The 21,472-nt window shown below is 32.6% G+C and overlaps 1 protein-coding gene across 1 annotated transcript; it reads left to right on the top strand.

The window, feature by feature from the left end:
* The first annotated feature begins 15,083 nt into the window (after window positions 1-15,083).
* Window positions 15,084-21,472, top strand: LOC139872567 (uncharacterized). Its single transcript, XM_071860468.1, has 6 exons — window positions 15,084-15,555; window positions 19,365-19,455; window positions 19,844-20,001; window positions 20,612-20,639; window positions 20,763-20,871; window positions 21,188-21,472. Exons 1-6 carry the CDS (start codon window positions 15,295-15,297, stop codon window positions 21,267-21,269), a joined length of 729 nt encoding a protein of 242 aa, XP_071716569.1. The 5' UTR covers window positions 15,084-15,294; the 3' UTR covers window positions 21,270-21,472.

The following is a 21,472-nucleotide window of genomic DNA, read 5'->3' as shown; positions in this document are numbered from 1 at the left end:
AGAAGAACAGATGGTTTACAGGATTATATAGTTTTAACTCGGATATAAAAACAGAAAAATGTAACAGCGTAGAGGGTAAAGCGTGTTGGAATGTAACCGGGAGGTCTCGGGTTCGAGTCCCGGAGATGGCATTTTTTTAAAAAGCAATTACAATTGGAGGTAGCTACTATTATTAAGTTTATTATTATTATTATCTTTATTTTTATGACTATTATTATTAATATTATCTTTATTATATTTATTACTAAAGTTGTTATTAGTATTATTATTATTATTATTATTATTAAAAGTATCACTAATAATATTAGTATTAACATTATAATTATTAGTATTATCATTATAATTATTATTATAAGTATTATCATTATTATTATTATTATCACCAATTATTATCAAAAATATTACATATATAAAGTTTCATTACCATAATATTAGTAATACATATCAATATTTTTTTAAAAGATACTAATTAAGTTATAAAAGATATCAATTGATATATAAATATATTTTTATCATGTAAAAAAAAAACCTAGTATAAATTTTATTCATAACCTGTTATAAAGAAAGATAAAAATTAGTATATAAAACATATAAATTAAATATATTAAATTTAACCAAATAACATATAATATAACTGCATTTTATTAATAATAATATATATAAACGTGCTCGATTGCGATTATGTGTATTGATAAATATACAACTGTTATAGGTTCGTGAATCCGAGGCCAACCTTACAATTGTTCAATGATGTTATATGTATTTTTACTACAAAATACAGTATGGTGAGTATATAGTCCCTTTTAAACTTTAAATATTTTTGGGCTGAGAATACATGCGCTGTTTTTATAAATGATTTACGTTATGGACATAAGTGATCAAAAATAAAATCTACGTTGAGTTGTACCATGGCATATCTCTTTATACTTGGTAGCTAATATTTACGTGAGGAGCGTAAACGCGAATCCTGTTGATAGATCTATCGGGCCTGACAACCCCAACCGGGCTGGACGACCAGTTTTTAACGGTTGCACAGTACTTCGTTTCGTTACTACACTTGGTACGGTGTAGGGTTTATTTAAGAATATGCTGCTGTGATTTAAATGTTAAGTATGGTTACCAAGTGCTCAACGACTTTTCTATACACGAGGAGTGTATTATGTATAAACTTTAAATCTTGTGATCCATTGTTATAACGCTGCTAGCATCAAACCTATATATCTCACCAACTTTATGTTGACGTTTTAAAGCATGTTATTCTCAGGTACGAGTTAAGTCTTCCGCTGTGCATTTACTCATGATAAGGACATTACTTGGAGTCGATCATCGCATTGGAACCAAATGTTGAAGATTTCGTCCAGGGGGATAAGGACGGGTCCTTTCAGTTGGTATCAGAGCGGTGGTCTTAGCGAACCAGGCCTTGCATTAGTGTGTCTAACTGGTAGTTGTTAGGATACATTAGTGAGTCTGGACTTTGACCGTGTCTGCATGTTAAAAGTTTTGCTTATCATTTCTAGTCGGAAACCATCTGCTTATTATCCTTAGGAAATTGCCTGCCTATCATTCTCCAGTCTAGACACGTTCTACTGCATTTAGTGCATTGATAGTGTATAGATGAAATTTATATCTTAGCGTATCTGATAATTCATATCTTAGCGCATCTGTAGACTTGCCTGATATATGCCATAGGTTCCTCTATAGTCTACAAAATCTTTAGTACCATAAATATGGATTTAGAATATCATTCTATTTACGAAAATCATTTCACATCGAAGATCCATTCCATTCATCGATTTCCTCTTGGCAATGAACCTGAAAGCACTTACCGGCGAACCTGTTCGAGAAACCATTTACCCTCCCATTTCTAGAGTATCTCGTCACGAATATATATTATCCTATATTTGAATCTTACTCACCCGCTCGTTTCAATCGTCAAACATCTCGACATAATATAAGAAGTTAACGAACTACGTGCTCGAGTAATGGCTTTGGAGAAATCTGGCGCGGAGGTTACAAACACCAGCAGCAGCACCAGAAGCATAATCTGTATTATCATCATCAACTCCGACAATACTCTTAACACCCCAACCACAATCACGTCGTAAATCTCAATATCACAATCTGTACCTCGGATATCAACATCACACGCCTCAATATCACTATCTGTACTTCGAGTATGATCTTCGTTCTACGTATCGTTCTACATCGATTATCTTCGCTTTACATATCGTTCTACCTCATTTATCTAAGTTCGACATGACGATTATGTAATCTCTAATGTTTTAGAGATTATGTAATCTAGTATTAGCAATAAATCAAATGAGTTTAATATCCGATTGATTCATTAAATCCATAATTACATCTGAAGAAAATATATATGCAAATATATTTTCATAAAGATTGTAACTAAAAATTCTTTCATACAAACTGTTAATGATGAAAAATATTTTAACGGGTAGGTAGTACCCGAGGAATATTTAGATTTCACATTAATAAGTTACACTGTACATTCTTCGAATCTGATTCAACGGTCATTTACTATCCTACTTACAACCACCGATATACGTATCCATTCACCACAGAACAACCATTTCCATTTAAAATTTCATAATTGGATTTTGACCTATCAGAATCCAACAAGTGGCATAACGAAGAAAACATTGGACAAAATAAAAAGTGTTAGAAACAAACAAATTAACTATGATGAATTTTGTTAAGATTCCACGCTAACTGTTCCTAGCTAACTGTTCCTAGCTAACTTGTTACATTTTATTTATCGCAATTTACATTCTCGCAATTTTATTTATCGTCATTTAATTTCTGTTATTTATTTTACGCACTTTAAATAACGGGACACGTATACAAGGTTTCGACCTATCATATCGACCCATCTAAATATATATTTCGGAACAACCATAGACACTCTATATGTGAATGTTGGAGTTGGCTATACAGGGTTGAGGTTGATTCCAAAATATATATATGGTTTGAGTTGTGATCAATACTGAGACCGGTACACGGGTCACGATACGTATTAATTAATTTGAATATTATATAATTATATATGAATTTATTGGACTATTGGACAATTGGATTATTGGACTGCTAACTTTGGACAATTAAAATGAATTAAAATATTGATTATAACATATGAAACTAAACAATTCTTCAAGTTTGCCACTTGATTTCATCTTAAACCTCATTTGAATCTTGACGATTTCAATCCATGTTCAAATTTTTCATGATTCTTGAAAACACCTCAACCGAGAAGTTGAACCAACTGCACTTCATTTACGAAAGAAAAGATTTATGCACCTGAAAAACTCTCGAACCCAAATTCATAGTTTAACACGTACCTGTGTTGAATCCTTTATCATTTATTAGCAAAAACCACCTTATGACTCCTTTTCAAAGTAGCCAAATTTTGTCACAGCTCCAGCAAGTCAACTTCGACTTTTCAGTTGAACTAACCTTATTATAACCTTGAAATATATACGTTGTCTTTTCGCCTTCGTTACCGGAAAATCTTTTATGTTTAACCTTGCTACCATCAGCGTTTAATCATCTAAAAATACAATTCTCCTAAAACCACCTTGGTTTGATAACCGATGATCCGGATCTGTTAACTTTGAAAATGCTGATGAGGTAGCATGTTGTAGATGGTCTTAATGGTCAAAAGTTGATAATAAAGAAGGAAGTGCTAGGAACGGTCGATAGAAAATTTGGTACTGAAAATCGAATTGAGCACACCATGAAGGAAACAAAGAACAAATACAAGGATCAAACCCTATATTCAAAGAATCTATATGATTCTGTATCTAATGAAATCTTTAGCGAACACCTTGCTTCTGAATCTAAACCCTTACGGGTAAATCTTCATCATCATCCTCCGATATTAGAAATTTCAAGATATTATCGTATCTTTCATTGAAAATATCTTCAATACTTCTGAAGATATCTTCAAAATACTCTCGTCCGATATTAATTATCTCTCCGCTCTATCTGTACTACAATATAAAAGAAACTGTGTTAGTTTCTAAATTCTGAAACCTTCGAGTTTAAAATATGAATGTTTTGAAGTAGTGTTGGGAACTGAATCATGAATTAGTATAATATAATGAAACTTGATCAATGTCATTATATTACAGTAAGTCATGTTGAGTTTCTAATGGAATGTGATGATTCACAGTACCATCATCATGTGTCATGTTACACGGCTCTTACATTCTATTCAACCTCCAAACATATTAGGAACATATCATCTTGATAGTTCTATCTTTTCCAGGATATTCTGGTAATTTGACAAATCAAAATCTTGTCATTACAATTTCTTTCTAATAGCATTAGCTATGTTCATTTCAAATCTCATATCTACGAATTCCGGACCATTACAAAAGGTGCTTAGTTGAAGAGGAGGAAAAGAAAAAGAATGAAGCTCCGAAATAAAAATTGTAGTAAAAATTGCAGCAATTAGGAGAGAACATTAACTGTGGATGACAATGATTATAGAAGATAGAAGCAGGGACATCGAAAACCCAACAACCATCCAGAAATTACAAACTGTGTACATCAATGCAGATAAAAATATAGAGACACGGGATAACTAGAAACACTATAAACACAAGAGCATAGTAGAAGTAAATAGATTCTTCTGGTAGGTAAATGAAAAAGAAGAATGATAGATGTGAAAATTAAGAGTATATTAAAGATCAGAATGGGATGGAGCATTTTAAAGAATACTATAAGGTATGAATTGGGGATAGAAGATGTAGGAAGTAAGAAAAGGAAGGAGGTGGATTTATAGTGAAATATCCGACAAAGAAATCGAAACAGATTACCGCATTAAATCAAAGGAGATCCTGTTTCCTAAATCGTTAAAGAACCAAATCTTATTACATAAGATTCTCTTTAAATCCCTTAAATTCTGGAAATCAATCCTAATCACATTATCGGTTAAAACAATTCCATATTCACTCATTTCACTCTTTTGTGATAGCTTCACTCGTGCGCTTCACATGATCGAATCGTTTTATCCATATCTTCCAATAATGATAAAACTCTATTATTACCTCATATTCGTCATGAAAACATTCCTATTGTTATTTATGACAACCTCTACCAAATTTCGGGGACGAAATTTCTTTAACGGGTGGGTACTGTAACGACCCGGAAGTTTCCGACCAAATTTAAACCCTAATCTCTATATGTTTCCGAAACGATAAGAAAAAAATCTGTAATATTGAGTCTCGAGAACCTTGAAATCTATATTCATGAAATCCGTTACCCTTTTGACCATGCCTGACGATTCACGAACAGTTATAAATATGTAAATATATATATAAATATGTTATTATGAATCTATGAATAATATATACATATATATATAATTCAGTAAATACCATTATATAAAATAATATTACATTCAAGTCCGAGATTAAGAATAGATGTTATATTAATATTATTACTCTCATAATCATCATAAATATTAATACATTAATATCGGTGTTATTAATAATATTATATGAAATTTGATACACTGATTTGTTATAGTACCATTATTATTAATATTATTGTTAACATTGTTAATAACATTATTATTATAACTAATAGTGAAATTATAATTTTAGTTATTAAGATTAAAATTATTATTATTATTATTATTATTATTATTATTATTATTATTATTATTAGATATTACCAGTATCATTAAGAATTATTATTATAAATTATTATTATTATTATAGTTATTAGAAAATAATACAATTCAATATTATTATCATTAATAAATTTATCAATATCATTTTTAGTATTATTTGATAATATTAACATTATCATTATTAATTCTATTATTAGAATTTTATTTATTACTAATATAATTATAATTATTTATTAATATAAAAAAAAAATCATAGGTACGGTTATTGGAATCAAATTAAACTTTACATCTTAATCCAACAGTGTTTAATTTTGTTTGTTATCTCCAATTTGTTAATTATCACTTGCAAATCGTACCAATCAGTTGACATTAAGCTACCTTTTTATTTTTTTATATTTTCTAATTAAAATCCTGTCTGCAATCGGTAACAGGTCTGTTTCAATGGGCAAATACGAACAAATTAGATCAATTATGTTACCATATCACTTCCTCAAACATATTATATATAACACTACTACAATTCTCAGAATTGAATAACAGAAAATATAAAACTAAGTCGAAAGTCCCTGTTCTTGACACAAATTCTTCAAAACTTTATTTCGTAACGATTTTAAAAATCTAGAAATGTAGTTCTGTTAGGAAATTGTTACTAAAACTATCTGCAAAACCCCAAATTCCAATTCATATTTTCTAGTTCTAATTTTGAAAGTCAAAGTTTGGGATATAAAAGTCAAAGGTTGTGTTCATCAACAAATTCGTAAATTTTGTAGTGTTTCTGTTAAAATCAACGATTCAAAAGGTTTTTAATAATGATTTACAACACTTTTTATGTTGTAATTATATTATGAAACAGCCTTGAAATTGAAATCAAATTGTGAGATGGGTCGTCGTTCGTGATCTGTGAGCAGCAGGCCTTTTTAATATTTTTTTTCGATCGTTATCTATTAACATGTGTCCACAACAGATTAACCATAATTAAATTTCAAAAATAAAACCAATTCAGAAATTAGATATTATAGAGAAGGTCTCTGGTCATTCGATTTCGGTTTTGAAGTGGGTGAAGAAGAAGAACAGATGGTTTACAGGATTATATAGTTTTAACTCGGATATAAAAACAGAAAAATGTAACAGCGTAGAGGGTAAAGCGTGTTGGAATGTAACCGGGAGGTCTCGGTTTCGAGTCCCGGAGATGGCATTTTTTTAAAAAGCAATTACAATTGGAGGTAGCTACTATTATTAAGTTTATTATTATTATTATCTTTATTTTTATGACTATTATTATTAATATTATCTTTATTATATTTATTACTAAAGTTGTTATTAGTATTATTATTATTATTATTATTATTAAAAGTATCACTAATAATATTAGTATTAACATTATAATTATTAGTATTATCATTATAATTATTATTATAAGTATTATCATTATTATTATTATTATCACCAATTATTATCAAAAATATTACATATATAAAGTTTCATTACCATAATATTAGTAATACATATCAATATTTTTTTAAAAGATACTAATTAAGTTATAAAAGATATCAATTGATATATAAATATATTTTTATCATGTAAAAAAAAAAAAACCTAGTATAAATTTTATTCATAACCTGTTATAAAGAAAGATAAAAATTAGTATATAAAACATATAAATTAAATATATTAAATTTAACTAAATAACATATAATATAACTGCATTTTATTAATAATAATATATATAAACGTGCTCGATTGCGATTATGTGTATTGATAAATATACAACTGTTATAGGTTCGTGAATCCGAGGCCAACCTTACAATTGTTCAATGATGTTATATGTATTTTTACTACAAAATACAGTATGGTGAGTATATAGTCCCTTTTAAACTTTAAATATTTTTGGGCTGAGAATACATGCGCTGTTTTTATAAATGATTTACGTTATGGACATAAGTGATCAAAAATAAAATCTACGTTGAGTTGTACCATGGCATATCTCTTTATACTTGGTAGCTAATATTTACGTGAGGAGCGTAAACGCGAATCCTGTTGATAGATCTATCGGGCCTGACAACCCCAACCGGGCTGGACGACCAGTTTTTAACGGTTGCACAGTACTTCGTTTCGTTACTACACTTGGTACGGTGTAGGGTTTATTTAAGAATATGCTGCTGTGATTTAAATGTTAAGTATGGTTACCAAGTGCTCAACGACTTTTCTATACACGAGGAGTGTATTATGTATAAACTTTAAATCTTGTGATCCATTGTTATAACGCTGCTAGCATCAAACCTATATATCTCACCAACTTTATGTTGACGTTTTAAAGCATGTTATTCTCAGGTACGAGTTAAGTCTTCCGCTGTGCATTTACTCATGATAAGGACATTACTTGGAGTCGATCATCGCATTGGAACCAAATGTTGAAGATTTCGTCCAGGGGGATAAGGACGGGTCCTTTCAGAACATAACCGTTATGGCCGTTGATAAGACAGCGTGTTGTAACGTCGTCAAAGGGACGAGGGTTACGTAATGTCCAACAGTCCCGTAACAATCTAAAAACCTCATTTCTTACCCCAATTACCGACTCCGTTACTTGTGGGAACGTTTTGTTTAATAGTTGTAACCCGATGTTCTTGTTCTCACTTTGGTGAGAAGCGAACATTACTAACCCGTAAGCATAGCATGCTTCTTTATGTTGCATGTTAGCCGCTTTTTCTAAATCATGAAGTCCTATATTCGGATACATTGAGTCAAAATAATTTCTTAACCCGTTGCGTAAAATAGCATTTGGGTTCCCCGCAATATATGCGTCAAAGTAAACACATCGTAACTTATGAGTTTCCCAATGTGATATCCCCCATCTTTCAAACGAAAGTCTCTTATAAACCAAGACATTCTTGGAACGTTCTTCGAATGTCTTACAAACTGATTTCGCCTTAAATAGTTTTGCCGAGGAATTCTGACCGACTCTAGACAAGATTTCATCAATCATGTCTCCGGGTAGGTCTCTTAAAATATTGGGTTGTCTATCCATTTTGTGTTTTTAAACTGTAAAATAGACAAGAGTTAGATTCTTAAAAAAAAATTACTTATTAATACAAGCAATTTTTACATATATCATAAAGCATAAGCACACTATATTACATATATTACACCACACGAATACAACTATCTTATTCCGACTCGCTCGTTTCTTCTTCTTCGGTTTTGGTTCGTTTTGCCAAGTTTCTAGGGATATATGATGTTCCCCTAATACGAGCCGTCGTTTTCCACATTGGTTTAGAAAAACCTGGTGGTTTAGAGGTTCCCGGGTCATTGTTACAACTTAAGGGCTTCGGGGGTTGACGATACATATAAAGTTCATCGGGGTTGGAATTAGATTTCTCTATTTTTATGCCCTTTCCCTTATTATTTTCTTTTGCCTTTTTAAATTCAGTTGGGGTAATTTATATAACATCATCGGAATTCTCATCGGAATCCGATTCATCGGAGAATTGGTAATCCTCCCAATATTTTGCTTCCTTGGCGGAAACACCATTGACCATAATTAACTTTGGTCGATTGGTTGAGGATTTTCTTCTACTTAACCGTTTTATTATTTCCCCCACGGGTTCTATTTCTTCTTCCGGTTCCGATTCTTCTTCCGGTTCCGATTCTTCTTCCGGTTCCGACTCTTCTTCCGGTTCCTCTTCGGGAACTTGTGAATCAGTCCACGAATCATTCCAATTTACATTTGACTCTTCATTATTATTAGGTTAGTCAATGGGACTTGTTCTAGAGGTAGACATCTATCACATAATATCAAACGCGTTAAGAGATTAATATATCACATAATATTCACATGTTAAAAATATATAGTTTCCAACAAAATTTGTTAAGCAATTATTTTTCAATTAAACACGGTCGAAGTCCAGACTCACTAATGCATCCTAACAAACTCGATAAGATACACTAATTCAAAATTCTGGTTCTTTAAGACCAACGCTCGGATACCAACTGAAATGTCCCGTTCTTATTGATTAAAAATGTTCCATATTAATTGATTTCGTTGCGAGGTTTTGACCTCTATATGAGACGTTTTTCAAAGACTGCATTCATTTTTAAAACAAACCATAACCTTTATTTCATAAATAAAGGTTTAAAAAGCTTTACGTAGATTATCAAATAATGATAATCTAAAATATCCTGTTTACACACGACCATTACATAATGGTTTACGATACAAATATGTTACATCGAAATCAGTTTCTTGAATGCAGTTTTTACACAATATCACACAAACATGGACTCCAAATCTTGTCCTTATTTTTAGTATGCAACAGCGGAAGCTCTTAGTATTCACCTGAGAATAAACATGCTTTAAACGTCAACAAAAATGTTGGTGAGTTATAGGTTTAACCTATATATATCAAATCGTAACAATAGACCACAAGATTTCATATTTCAATACACATCCCATACATAGAGATAAAAATCATTCATATGGTGAACACCTGGTAACCAACATTAACAAGATGCATATATAAGAATATCCCCATCATTCCGGGACACCCTTCGGATATGATATAAATTTCGAAGTACTAAAGCATCCGGTACTTTGGATGAGGTTTGTTAGGCCAAATAGATCTATCTTTAGGATTCGCGTCAATTAGGGTGTCTGTTCCCTAATTCTTAGATTACCAGACTTAATAAAAAGGGGCATATTCGATTTCGATAATTCAACCATAGAATGTAGTTTCACGTACTTGTGTCTATTTTATAAATCATTTATAAAACCTGCATGTATTCTCATCCCAAAAATATTAGATTTTAAAAGTGGGACTATAACTCACTTTCACAGATTTTTTACTTCGTCGTGAAGTAAGACTTGGCCACTGGTTGATTCACGAACCTATAACAATATATACATATATATCAAAGTATGTTCAAAATATATTTACAACACTTTTAATATATTTTGATGTTTTAAGTTTATTAAGTCAGCTGTCCTCGTTAGTAACCTACAACTAGTTGTCCACAGTTAGATGTACAGAAATAAATCGATAAATATTATCTTGAATCAATCCACGACCCAGTGTATACGTATCTCAGTATTGATCACAACTCAAACTATATATATTTTGGAATCAACCTCAACCCTGTATAGCTAACTCCAACATTCACATATAGAGTGTCTATGGTTGTTCTGAAATATATATAGATGTGTCGACATGATAGGTCGAAACATTGTATACGTGTCTATGGTATCTCAAGATTACATAATATACAATACAAGTTGATTAAGTTATGGTTGGAATAGATTTGTTACCAATTTTCACGTAGCTAAAATGAGAAAAATTATCCAATCTTGTTTTACCCATAACTTCTTCATTTTAAATCCGTTTTGAGTGAATCAAATTGCTATGGTTTCATATTGAACTCTATTTTATGAATCTAAACATAAAAAGTATAGGTTTATAGTCGGAAAAATAAGTTACAAGTCGTTTTTGTAAAGGTAGTCATTTCAGTCGAAAGAACGACGTCTAGATGACCATTTTAGAAAACATACTTCCACTTTGAGTTTAACCATAATTTTTGGATATAGTTTCATGTTCATAATAAAAATCATTTTCCCAGAATAACAACTTTTAATTCAAAGTTTATCATAGTTTTTAATTAACTAACCCAAAACAGCCAGCGGTGTTACTACGACGACGACGTAAATCCGGTTTTACGGTGTTTTTCGTGTTTCCAGGTTTTAAATCATTAAGTTAGCATATCATATAGATATAGAACATGTGTTTAGTTGATTTTAAAAGTCAAGTTAGAAGGATTGACTTTTATTTGCGAACAAGTTTAGAATTAACTAAACTATGTTCTAGTAATTACAAGTTTAAACCTTCGAATAAGATAGCTTTATATGTATGAATCGAATGATGTTATGAACATCATTACTACCTCAAGTTCCTTGGATAAACCTACTGGAAATGAGAAAAATAGATCTAGCTTCAAAGGATCCTTGGATGGCTTGAAAGTTCTTGAAGCAGAATCATGACACGAAAACAATTTCAAGTAAGATTTTCACTCGAAATAAGATTGTTATAGTTATAGAAATTGAATTAAAGTTTGAATATAATTATTACCTTGTATTAGAAAGATAACCTACTGTACGTAACAAAGGTTTCTTGATCTTGGATGATTACTTGGAATGGATTTAGAAAACTTGGAAGTAAACTTGCAATCTTGGAAGTATTCTTGATTTTATGAAACTAGAACTTTTGGAATTTATGAAGAACACTTAGAACTTGAAGATAGAACTTGAGAGAGATCAATTAGATGAAGAAAATTGAAGAATGAAAGTGTTTGTAGGTGTTTTTGGTCGTTGGTGTATGGATTAGATATAAAGGATATGTAATTTTGTTTTCATGTAAATAAGTCATGAATGATTACTCATATTTTTGTAATTTTATGAGATATTTCATGCTAGTTGCCAAATGATGGTTCCCACATGTGTTAGGTGAATCACATGGGCTGCTAAGAGCTGATCATTTTAGTGTATATACCAATAGTACATACATCTAAAAGCTGTGTATTGTACGAGTACGAATACGGGTGCATACGAGTAGAATTGTTGATGAAACTGAACGAGGATGTAATTGTAAGCATTTTTGTTAAGTAGAAGTATTTTGATAAGTGTCTTGAAGTCTTTAAAAAGTGTATGAATACATATTAAAACACTACATGTATATACATTTTAACTGAGTCGTTAAGTCATCGTTAGTCGTTACATGTAAATGTTGTTTTGAAACCTTTAGGTTAACGATCTTGTTGAATGTTGTTAACCCATTGTTTATTATAACAAATGAGATGTTAAATTGTTATATTATCATGATATTATGATATATAATATATCTTAGTATGATATATATACAGTTAAATGCCGTTACAACGATAATCGTTACATATATGTCTCGTTTCGAAATCATTAAGTTAGTAGTCTTATTTTTACATATGTATTTCATTGTTAATACACTTAATAATATATTAACTTATTATTTAACATAATTAACCAAGTGTATCAATATCTTAATATGATTCATATGTACCTAGTAAGACGTTGTTATAACGATAATCGTTATATATATCGTTTTCGAGTTTCTTAAATTAATAGTCTCATTTTTATGTATATAACTCATTGTTAAAATACCTAATGAGATACATACTTATAATAAAATCATGTTAACTATATATATAACCATATATATGTCATCCTATAGTTTTTACAAGTTTTAACGTTCGTGAATCACCGGTCAACTTGGGTGGTCAATTGTCTATATGAAACCTATTTCAATTAATCAAGTCTTAACAAGTTTGATTGCTTAACATGTTGGAAACACTTAATCATGTAAATTACAATTTCATTTAATATATATATAAACATGGAAAAGTTCGGGTCACTACATAGTGGGACCAGTCTTTTTATAAAAGTGTGTTATGGTTGGTAGTGTTCGGTCCTTTTAAAAGAAATTTTGATGTGGCGCTGATGTGGAGTTTAGTCTTTTCAAATAAACATGTCATGGTTGGGAGTGGTCTTAGTGATTGGTTAGTGATGGGAAGAAGGTGCTGATGTGACGCTATGACAGTATGTTAGAGCACCAGGAGTCCAAAAAATTTTTCGGCGTTAAAGCATTTTAACGGTGGGGACGGTGGTGCCACCCACTCCCCGCCGGCGTTAAACCACCGTTAAAGGTGTTTAACGTCGGCCACCGTTGCCTGGGCGACGTTGGGTTTTTTGATCCGTTGTGGGGTTTGACCGTTGGCAACGGTCGAATTCCTTTTTTAGTTATTTATTTATTTATTTATTTATTTTATATCCTATAAATACTCACCAATTTTCATCATTTTTTCACACATCTTTCACTCTTTTTCTCTACAATTTTATACACTCACAAATTTAATCTTCAAAAATGTCTAGCAATCAAGGAAATTTCAACTTTCCCAACCAAATTAATTCGAATTTTTCCAACCGAGGTGGTTCCAACTATCCCGCAAACCATCCAAACCATCCAAATAATCTAAACGATCCCATGAACCCATACTCCAGTCAATGGAATCCGTTTACACCCTTTCACAACGTACCAAACGCGTTTCAAAATTATGCTCATCAAACACAAGTTCCAGAAACTCAAGTCCCACAAACCCCCTTGATGAGTCCCGAAGAAATGGAACAATTTTTGGCTTGGAAGTTTAGTCAACAACTTAGCGAATCGAACGCGCAATCGGTTCAAGACGAGGTGGTCCCAACAACAACACCAACGTCTCAACGTGTTCGCGGTAAAGGAAAAGAAAAAATGGTTGATGAAGAACCGACAAAAAAAAAAAAACGAGGGCAAGACGAACCGGAGTCGTGATGAACCCGTGGTCCGAGGTAGATGAGTTACGTTTGGCAAAAGCTTGGGTTCATACATCCGAAGATTCACTCAAAGATAAGCAACTTGAAATGCGTTTAAGGATTTTAAACATTGCTCCAACCGAAGCCGACATGGAACTAATTTCTGACCTTAAGGAGCAAATTCGACGCGATGCTCGTAGGGATTTACAATCGGGATCGGGTGCAAATGACGACGAAAGCAACGAATCGGAGTAGACGATGGATAATCTAGTAGTTTGTTTTTTTTATTTCAATAAGTTCAATTTAGTTTTTTATTGTATTGTTTTTAAATTAATGTAATGAATTTTAGTTTTTATTTTATGGTTTTATAATATTTATTTTATATTTAATAAAATATATATTCATTAAAAATAAATAATTAAAATTTAATAATTAAATAATGATTTAACACTGAACCATTTCCCCTGTTTTGACCCCAGTGTTAAATCCAGTGTTAAATTTAACACTGAGATTTAACACCGAACGACTCCCTGTGCTCTTATGGATGAGAATGGTTTCATCACAATACTTTTAACCAACGTCAAAAACTAACACCATCATTACTCACCCCTAAAAAAAAAAAAAAAAAAAAAAAAAAAAAAAAAAAAGGTACCCATCAAAAAATGAAACGAAAGACTCAGTTATAGGGGTGTGCGTGGTACGATTCCGGACCAAACTTGTTCGGTTCGGTTCCGTCCCGAATCCCAATTTGAAGCAAAAACATGGACCGAGGACCGGACCAAATATTATCGGTTCGGTTCGGTACGGTACGGGTATTTTTAGTGTTTTTTTCGGTTTTGGTCCGGTTCGGCCCGGACCGAAGACCGAAAATCCATAAAATTGTGGACCAAGAACCGGACCGAAAAATTCGATTCGGTTCGGTTCAAAATCAATTCGGTCCAGTACGATCTTCGGTTCTTCCCGTACCATTCACACCCCTACTCAGTTATCACCATTACATGTAATGTAATGTAATGTAATGCTCTTATACCCAATTTTGTAGTAGCATGGTATGTGGCGGGTGACGCCAGCACTGACACCAATTTCAATCCCAGAAATTATCATTTTTTACACGGCATTCAATCAATTCAACTATCTCTTACTCTTCAATCTCCATCTTATTTCCTTCAATTTTTCGAATTTCGCTTTTTAGGGTTTACTTTTCAAAATTTAGACAAACTGTACATATAGATTACACACGTGTTACTAATATCATCAATTTGCTTACGGTGTATAGATGGAGGTCATTGAAGTATCAGGTGGTACTAAAACCGTAATCAACGTTACTGATCAGAGAGTGAATTCAGAACGTGACCAATTTCGTGTTAGAAGAAAAACCCTAGAAGCAGTCCTCGATCAATGTCAACGAGCACTTGAATTACTTACTACTACCGGTTGTATGGAAGAAGATAATGAAAGTTGCGATGATGGTTATGATTCTGCCGGACCGAGCACCGGCCGCCGTGGGTCTCCGTCGCAGGACGGCGAAGCTTATTTGGTAAATTAGGTTTTATTACTTAGATGAATTATATATTTGATCTTGTTGATTTTGTGAGGGGATGATAATCATGATATGACTTAGGAATCAAATTGATAAAATTTGTTATTTTATGTATATTGATTATGAGGTTTTTGAATCATTTTGCATGAATTTGGGATTAAAGTTATTGTCAGGTTATATGATTGCAAATGTAGCAGAAGTAAATGATATGGAATGAAAGGTGTTTGGGTAAATATTGTGACCTAATAAGACCATGAGTAACAATCCGTGTTACACGCGTGCTCAAGGCCAAAATCACCAACACGCCTATTAGTGGTGGCGTGCAAGCCAGGTGCTAGGTGGCGTGCGTGCTTCAAGCACGAGAACAAAATGTGGGGTGCTCATTTTTGATTGGTTTATTTTTCTTTTTTGATTAATTTTTATTCTCTTTTTCACCCAACTTCGAATCAGATGTTAACACATCACCCAACACGCCACTCAACGCACCACCCTATTATTTACCAGTTTACCAGCACGCTCATCAAGCACCCCATCCCTACCCAGCAACACGCCAAAACGCCCATCATTGTTAAAGATGGTCTAAGCTATTGAGATGTACAGGATTAGATTAAGACTTGATTATCTTAGTATCCGATTTTGGTTATTTCAAGTTGCTAATTACTTTAAAAAAGATGAACATTATAGCTTGAACTTACTCTATAGGTCCCCTGAATATTAGTAGTAAAAACGTATTGCAATATGATTCCTTTTAAATTTGCTAGAGTACGTTATGGTAGGAAAAATGATAAGCTTCTGCCTTCTATTAGAGAAGGTGGATGCAGGTAGTTTTGTCTTGATGGACAGAACAAATTGGGCTTCATATTCATATATGAATTAGATTTTGGATCTTTAGCCTTATGAGTTTGACTTCTATTTGGAAGCTAAATCAACAACAACAACAATACCCAATCCCGCATATGCGAGGTATGGGGGAGGTTAGATGTAGACAATCCTTCCTCTATCCTAGAATAGAAGAGAAGTCGTTTCTCTATCCACGAGTCGAGAAAAAATTCTCTACCCGCATGAAGAGAACGTCATCCCTCTCCCTACCCCAGAGTAGAGAGATTGCTTCCGTGCGGACCTCCGGCCTATATATTAAAAAAATAATAATAATAATAATAAAAAAAATAATAAAAGTAAAAAAAAAATAATAAATAAATAAATAAATAAATAGAAAATAAATAAAAATAAATAAATAAATAAATAAAAGTGAAAGTAAAAAATATAGGCCATGGAAATGGTAGGAATCAAATTTCCATGGGTATTTAAACCTGCCTGAAAATTAATTTAGGCTCTAATCGGCAGTCAAGACGCCACAAAATCGACGCTTGTTGTTGCCTCGAATAATAGAACCAAAAGACCTTGTGAACATAACACGAGAGGCATGCCAGGTGGAAGTTGTTGCGCACGCAAAGAGCCAACCACCTAGGACAAACCAAACACCACTCATGCACCTTTACGGTAGACATCCCCGAAGCCATACAGCTAAAAGAAAACCAACGAAGCTCAAAAGCAAAGAAGGTCGTCCTCCGTCCTAATGGCCCCAAGATGCACCGAACGATGCGATATGCACTCACACACACACACACACCCCCCCACCCCCACCCCCACCCACCTTCCCACACCCACAAGTTCACACCCACCATACATACACACCCACACCCACACCCACACCCACACCCACACAAACACCCCGAAAACACACACCACACAACATTCCCAAAACACCCACACGCACAAAACACACACCTACATACATACCTATATACATCCGTACATAAGCAAAACTACATACATACATGAAACTTGTACGTACATACATACCTATATCCACACATACATGCAATCAAACATACATATCTACATAAGCATACAAATCTACGTACGTACCATTTACATATACACTTAGATACATACATCCTTACCTACATACAAACGTACCTACATAAGCAAACATACAAGAAAAGCATACCTCCATAACATAACAACAAACAACCATAAACAAGAGTTCATACAAACAAACGTTTAAACATACATACAAACATACATGCATACTCAAAAAAAAAAAAAAAAAAAAGAAAAAAAGAAAAAAAAGAATACTACAAGTACATAAAACGGATAGTAAAGATAGAAGTAATAATACAAATAATAGTAGCTATTAAAAGTTACTAGAAGAAATAATAATATTAATATTAATAAAATTAATAATAATAATTTTAATAATTTATATTTATATTAAAACTACAACAATTATGATAATAATAGTAAATAATAGTGGTGAAAGTAAAAAGAAATAATAGAAATAATATTAATAGTAATAATAACATAAAAATAATATTAGTAATAATCAATACTAATAAAAATGGCAATGAAACCGGTAATAATCCTAATAAAAATACACTAATAATAATAATGATAATGATAATAATAATAATGATAATAATAATAATGATAATAATAATAATAATAATAATAATAATAATAATCATAATAATAATAATAATAATAATAATAGTAGTAGTAGTAGTAATAAATTAATAATAATAGTAATACTAATAATAATACAAATAATAAAATAGAAAGCAACCCTACTCGACAATTCTTATTCTAGCCCTCCACGCATTCCTATCTGAAGTCATGTCCTCGGTCAACAAAAGCTCTCTCATGTCGAGCTTTAGTCTATCCATCCACCTACGAGTAGGTCTACCCCTTCTCCTTACGCCGTCAACCGTGAGTGCCTCTACTCTCCTGACAGGGGCACTATGTGGTCGCCTCATCACGTGCCTATACCATCGAAGTCGTTCTTCTCTTAGTTTGTCGATGATGCTTCTAACTCCAAGGTTTTCCCTAAACACACCATTTGGAATCATGTCTAACATGGTTTTACCACACGTCCACCTAAGCATTCTCATTTCAGCCACTTCCATCCTTCTCTCATGGGCTTTCGTCATTGGCCAACATTCTGATCCGTACAACATAGCAGGTCTAATCGCCACTTTGAAGAATTTCCCTTTCAATTTGAGCGGTATCTTCTTGTCGCACAAAACCCCTTTCGCTGCTCTCCACTTCAGCCAGCCTACCTTAATACGATGGGTCACGTCCTCGTCGATCCTCCCCGATTTGTGAAGGACCGAGCCTAGATATCTAAACGAATCTTGTGGATGCAAGATCTGGTCCCCAATGTTAATATGTGAAGGACCGAGCCTATTTGGAAGCTAAATCGTTAATTCGTTATATAGTTGGTATGGATGAAGCAAAAGTCTTAAAGTTACTTGTTTAGCCATTCTGACTCATTGTTTATTCTTTTATATTCCCGCTAGTCCTATTTTTATGGCTAAATACTATTTCCCAATACTTTCGTCCATGATAATTTTTTCATCACTTCAAATTAACATTGACAAATTAGTCGGATCACTTGCTATTTAGATAGGAAACAGGACACATGAGAAAAATGCTGGCCGAAACATGAAAATGGTGGTGAAATAACTAGTATTTATCCTACAGTGGCCATACATTTCTAGTTATTTGCACATTCAGCTAAATATATGCATTTACTGTTCATATAGTGTATATTGTAGAAAGTCACTATAGTTTTTGTTATGTTGAACATCCTTACATACACAACAATACATGTTTAAAGCCTTGCCTATAGTTTTAGTAATATAATTTCAAAATTAGTAAACTTGCAAAGTCGAATGCCAACTTGTTGATTTGTACGCAAAAAATAGACACTGTCTTGATTATGTTTTTGGTATTATTTTTTGTAGTTATGCAGTCTACTAAGGTCAAGAGTTGAAGGCCCTGATTTCCTTGAGAAACTAGAGAGTGCACAGGTTTCAGTTCCACATAACTTAGCTGGTAGGTAGAAAAACCTTTTCTTTATTTTAATTGAATACAATGGACTATTTATATTATAATTATAATAGTAATAATAATAATAATTCAAGCTCTAAAATTGATCGATGTAGGAAGTTGTACGTAATAAAGTAGACTTTGGATTTTTACAACGTTTGGCCCTGTCAGCCTCATAACCCGCCCCATATTTAGCTAAATGTTTGAATTAACACGTTCGAAGTAAAACATAATTGATGTATGATCGTCTCATTTACTTGTTTGCATCTTTGAACATACATTTTGATAATTTTTGTGTAGCAAGTAAAAGTAGTAAGCAACATTGTATTAACTTTAGTAGCATACAAATTGTGGTTAAAATGGTGAATGCTAACAATTCCATGGAATATTGTAGAAGAAAATAGTTCTTGGGACATGGTCAATGAAAATGAAGTTTGGGAAGGTGGGGATATTGTGTCGGATGAAGATTATGTTTTAGTTAGACAAGATGATATCGTAGATGGGATCGCGTGCTTCATGGCTGCGTATCTCATTTCTCTTAAAGAAACCAAGGTATGTATGCTTTCATTTTTGTTGTTATATGTTGTTTGTTTGTTAAAATGTTTATTTATTTCGGGCAGTCCTTTGAAATTTAGGTAAATGTGCCTATTTACCCATTTATTTATATGAAAATAGGCCAATTATGCTTGTGTTATATAAGTGAAAAGTCTAATCTGTACTACTGAAAATGTTGACTGTGAAATAGTCAGACATCTGTCACTATGCCTAGAAAATCATAGGCGGCAATATGGGTGGGGTTGGGTGATGTATCAAATAGGTCCTTGACAAAAGGATCAGGTCAAAAGCTATATCAAACAATTCTATCGTTTCCTAAAATAATTTCAGTTTTGAGGCATTTGGATACATTTCCAATTTCTTTGCAGATAGGGATATCTTACCAATTTGGTCCTTTGAGAGACTTGGCAACCCAAATTGACCCATTCGTAGGCAAACGAGACGAATTTTTTTCTTCAATTTGTTTCTGGTATGCAAAAGATACTTTTGGTGCTGTTAATAACTTGTGGTCAAATCCATCCAAGTTGGAGTCTTGTTGTGAGCCTTGTTTTTTCGAGTAATTAGGCTAATGTTCGATTTTTTAACTATCCACCTTTTGTTCTCACAGGATTTGAGTCCGAAACAACTCCAGGACGGTTAGTATAGCCTACTCAGTTGGAATATAATTCCGAGTTTGATCACCACATCTTTTTATCCTTTTTATGTATAATAATAATAATGTATGTATGTATTTTATGTGTTGTAAAAATCTGTTGTAGCACTTAGCAAGACGTTCTCCTTGAAAAAACGAAAAGGAAAACTTCGAAAGGCATGGGATGGAAGTAAAGTTATCTATAATGTTGCATCTTGGGGCGCAACAGCTATCGGGTAATTGTCATATATTCTTTTTTTCAGTTGACGTTTTCGGCCTGCTTATACTTATCCAACTTTTAGCAACATATGCCCTTGGTTCCATGAAAACTGCAATTATATTTAGCGAGGGAATTCGCATTTCCTCTTCCTAACCCCATAAATATCATTTGTTACCACCATACAAGCTTTCAATGAATAAGGTTCATTGATTTTAATGCATGTGTGAGGAATTATAATACATTAGATGGAATTAAATGAAATTACTGGGAATTTTCATATTTTATAGTGTCCTAATTTCTAATACAAATCTGTTGGCATTTTGTTATCTCAGGATATACCAGAACCCCGCCATACTTGGGGTCGCTTCTGCTGCGTTCTGGACTTCATGCAATGTGATATCCAAGCTTTTCTAAACAATGCAAAATAGAATAGTTCGTGTGACTTAGGGTTTGATGCATCTTTTTAACTGCTCTAAATGTCGTTTTGTCTGTAAATATCTTTTGATAGAAGAAGTTTGGAACCCAAGATTACCAAAAGTGTTGTACATAATTCAATTGCCTTAATGTAGTTGCTCGATCACGGCCTTTATTACGTAAATGAAAACAGTTATTCATTT

Source organism: Rutidosis leptorrhynchoides, chromosome 10 (genome assembly GCF_046630445.1).
Source record: "Rutidosis leptorrhynchoides isolate AG116_Rl617_1_P2 chromosome 10, CSIRO_AGI_Rlap_v1, whole genome shotgun sequence".
NCBI classification, from domain to species: domain Eukaryota; kingdom Viridiplantae; phylum Streptophyta; class Magnoliopsida; order Asterales; family Asteraceae; genus Rutidosis; species Rutidosis leptorrhynchoides.
Note: the sequence above shows the minus strand (reverse complement) of the source record. Positions and strands in the feature narration are given on the sequence as shown.